We start from the raw sequence: 3944 nt of genomic DNA, 5'->3' as shown, positions 1-3944 counted from the left end.
TGTATACACCACATCATCCTTATCCATTCTTCTGTCAATGGACTCTTAGGTTGCTTCTGTATCTTGGCTACTCTAGATAATGCTGCAGTAAATATATGGGTGCATATATCTTTTTAAATTAGTGTTTCCATTTTCTTCAGGTAAATTCTCAGTAGAGGAATTACTAGATCATATAGTATTTCTGTTTTAAATTTTTTTTTAGATTTTTTTTTTTTTTTTTTGACAGAGAACACAAGCAGGGGGAGTGGGAGAAGCAGGCTTCCCGCTAAGCAGGGAGCCCGATGTGGGACTCAATCCCAGGACCCTGGGATCATGACCTGAGCCAAAGGCAGGCGCTTAACGACTGAGCCACCCAGGCGCCCTCTGTTTTTAATTTTTGGAGGAACCTCTGTACTATTTTCCACGGTGGTTGTACCAATTTACATTCCCACCAGCAGTGCATGAGGGTTCCTTTTTCTCCACATCCTCACCAATAGTTGTTATTTCTTGTCTTTTTGATTTTAGCCATTCTGACAGGTGTAAGGTGATAATCTCATTGTGGTTTTGATTTGCACTTCCCTGATGATGAGTGATGTTGACCATCTTTTCATATGTCTGTTGGTCATTCTTATTTTTATTTTTAACTTTTTTTTTTTTTTTAAGATTTTATTTATTTATTTGAGAGAGAGAGAGAGCACAAGAGGGGGGAGCGGGAGAGGGAGAAGCAGACTCCCTGCCGAGCAGGGAGCCCGATGCGGGACTCGATCCCGGGACTCCAGGATCATGACCTGAGCCGAAGGCAGTTGCTTAACCAACTGAGCCACCCAGGCGCCCTATTTTTAACTTTTTTAATTGTTGTTTTCTCTTCTTTTAAAATAAGAAACTTAAGAGGTTACATACGTTGGACCTAAAGAATTGTGTCCTTCCCTGTATAACTCCAAGAATTTGTATCAAATATTTTTTTAAAGATCTTATTTTTAAGTAATCTCTACACGCAATGTGGGGTTCAAACTTACAACCCTGAGATCATGAGTCACATGCTCTACCAACTGAGCCAGACAGGCGCCCCTCAAATATTTTTATGTAATTTATATGTTTATGCTATTATGTAGGTGGCATCCAGAACTATTTTAAATAACATAAGTAGGACTTCTAAGTTTAAACACTCATTAAGAAGTTTGTGTTACTGAGTTGATTAAAAAAATTGTGAGGTGTATAGATGTTATACCAACATCTTTAGAGATGCTCATCACTTGAAGTTATCTTTGTGTCCTCCTGTGTGGTATCAAAATGTTCTTTTTTATGTTCCTGTTTCTTGGAAAGGGCCAAATTTATTGGCGCCTACATCTCAGCTGTTTTATGTTTGGTGCTTGAATTCTCTGACTGGTGCTAATGCCTACTAATTGCCAGGCTGGTAAAGTATCCTGCTTGAGTTAGGCTCCAGTTGCATTTCCTTCTTAGAGAAGCAGTGCTTTAGTTGAGACAAACATGGAGCTAGAAATGAGCAGACTTATGGTAATATAAAATGATTTTCATACTTGGCATAATTTTTGGTACCAAATTGATTTTTATTGGAGTAATGGTAAGTTCCTCAATGATGAAACCTGAGGAACAAAATTCTCTGCAAATTGGTACAAGTATTTGAGTATGAAGAGGAGGAGACACAGATCATTTCTTTCTTGCCACAGGTACTTTAATTATCGGACTACCCGGTTCCTGGCTGAAGAGGGTTTTTATAAATTCCATAACTGGTTTGATGACCGGGCCTGGTACCCTTTGGGACGAATCATTGGAGGAACAATTTATCCAGGTGAGAGGAACAGGATTTTTTTTTTTTTTTAATTTTTTAAGAGAAATCAGGCATTCTATATTATGGAACAGTTTCTCTTATTTCAAATATCTTTATTTTGTGACAATTGTAACTTCATTCTGATTACAGATCCCTAAAAATGGATCTTATATATACAGGAGAATATATATGGGAGATAGAGATGGGTGGATTTTCATAAATTCTGGAATTTATAGGCCTAGCACAGCTGCGAGATGTTAGTATTTATGGTGGTTTTTCAGGAGTTATGTTATCACTTTATTGATACTTCGATTTTCTCTTTCTCTTTCCCTTAAGTTCTTATCTTGTTAAGATAACCTAGTGGGGTTTCTTCTTCCTGTTACAGGCTTAATGATCACGTCTGCTGCAATCTACCATGTACTCCATTTTTTCCACATCACCATCGACATTCGGAATGTCTGTGTGTTCCTGGCCCCTCTCTTCTCTTCCTTCACCACCATCGTCACGTACCACCTTACCAAAGAGCTCAAGGTGAAAGATTTGGGGTGATAGGCTTGGGAATGAATGTTGTGGAACCTCTCCACCAGATGCTAAAGGGTGGGGGATTGAGAGCGTCAGAAGGGCAGGGAGCCAGAGACTAAAGACAGCTTTGGCTAGGCTAAATTATTGGGTTCACTCCAGCCCCATCCTAGAATATGTGGTTTCTCTTTATTAGCAACTGTTTGTCTTTATAAGAGAACATTTGAAGGTCAAATATAAATTTCTACATAAGGAAAAAAAAAAACATTTAAAATGTAAAATGTGAGCTTTAGATTTTGAAGTTCTCACAATCTAAGGGAGAGGAAAAATAACTACAGGAAGTGTTCCAAAATGGTTAATTTTTCCTACTGGCAGTGTACATTTAGCAATTATTTGTTGATTTTTTTTAAACATTTATTTAAAAGTTATTAAACCACTTTTGTAGTAGGCTCCATAATACTGACTCTCTATTTCTAGGTTTCTGCATTGCTGATCCTGGTTCCTTGGATGCTATTCTTAGTTTGTGGCTATGGTGTCAGGGAGATACCTGAGAGGTGATAAACTAGTAGGAGGTCTTGGGACACTTGAGTTTAGTTTGGAAACCTTTTCAGCCTTCTCTTTGCTGCCCTTGTTCCAAATTTGACTCTTCCAACAGACAAGTCCTTACTCTCTTTTGGAGTGTGAGTTATATTTCGCTGTTCCTCTCTTCTGAGCTCACAGATTGCCTTGTGATATTCCAACTTTATTATCCAAGCTCCTGGCATCTTTAGTCCAGATAGATGATCACCTTTTGGCTTTTTAACTTAAATAATAATTGTCTTCCTTTGATTATCCTTGCACACCTCTTAGAGCTGTGACTGTTCGGCAGTGTGCAGATATTGTTAGGGATTTGAGACTCATAAGCCTGGGAATACTCCAGCCAAACAGCCCATTCTGGGGCAGTGTCTGATGTCTGACAGCTTGTCCGTCCTTAGCATATGTGTATTCAGTTTCAGAGAAACTGTTCTCATCATGGGGAATTGGTTGTGAAGTTTTTAGCTTTCTTGTGCTGCAAACATTTCTAGCATTTCTAGCATCACTTCTGCCTTGGAAAGTGTTGGACTGTTCCCTGGGCCCATTTTAAGTAGAATGGACTAGTAGATCCTCTCTTCTCTCTCAGGAGTGGATGGTGTTAACTTCCTGTTACCCCTCTTTTCTTACAGGACGCAGGGGCTGGGCTTCTTGCTGCTGCCATGATTGCTGTAGTTCCTGGGTATATCTCCCGATCTGTGGCTGGCTCCTATGATAATGAAGGTAAGACTTAAAATGCTGAAGAGGATCTGTTCATTTCATTATTCAGTAGATCTTCAGGAAATGCAGTAGAATCTGAGTTCATATCTGATGTTTAGCAATAGCAAAAATGGTATGTGGGTGAGGAGATTAGAAATGGGCAGGAAGGGACCTCAGACAAATTTATAATCTGTCTGTCATCTCCTCTGGAAAGGTAGCTGGTAATTTTCCTTATATAAGGTCTTTTGCTCTTTTCTGGATTCATAAAAGTCGAGTTAGTTCAGTGTTGAATGTTACTGTTATTTTAACATTGTAATCATTTGCTTTTTTTTCCTAGGTAAGAGAGATGGATATTCTTTTTTTTTAAGGTTTTATTATTTATTTATTT

General features: G+C 38.6%; 1 protein-coding gene across 1 annotated transcript; it reads left to right on the top strand.

The window, feature by feature from the left end:
- The first annotated feature begins 1611 nt into the window (after positions 1-1611).
- On the top strand, positions 1612-3620 carry LOC145718451 (dolichyl-diphosphooligosaccharide--protein glycosyltransferase subunit STT3A-like). Its single transcript, XM_081809958.1, has 3 exons — positions 1612-1789; positions 2154-2299; positions 3490-3620. Exons 1-3 carry the CDS (start codon positions 1627-1629, stop codon positions 3589-3591), a joined length of 411 nt encoding a protein of 136 aa, XP_081666084.1. The 5' UTR covers positions 1612-1626; the 3' UTR covers positions 3592-3620.
- The last annotated feature ends 324 nt before the right edge of the window (positions 3621-3944 follow it).

Source organism: Leptonychotes weddellii, unplaced genomic scaffold (genome assembly GCF_054177405.1).
Source record: "Leptonychotes weddellii isolate Sample4059 unplaced genomic scaffold, ASM5417740v2 HiC_scaffold_15863, whole genome shotgun sequence".
NCBI lineage: Eukaryota > Metazoa > Chordata > Mammalia > Carnivora > Phocidae > Leptonychotes > Leptonychotes weddellii.
This window is presented reverse-complemented; position numbering and strand designations above follow the sequence as displayed.

Excerpts from the sequence above, each read along its gene's own strand:
- LOC145718451 (XM_081809958.1), top strand. The coding sequence starts at position 1,627 with ATGAAGAGGAGGAGACACAGATCATTTCTTTCTTGCCACAGGTACTTT. Across the intron at positions 1,790-2,153 it reads TGGAGGAACAATTTATCCAG|GCTTAATGATCACGTCTGCT; the intron begins GTGAGAGGAACA and ends TTCCTGTTACAG. Across the intron at positions 2,300-3,489 it reads ACCTTACCAAAGAGCTCAAG|GACGCAGGGGCTGGGCTTCT; the intron begins GTGAAAGATTTG and ends CTTTTCTTACAG.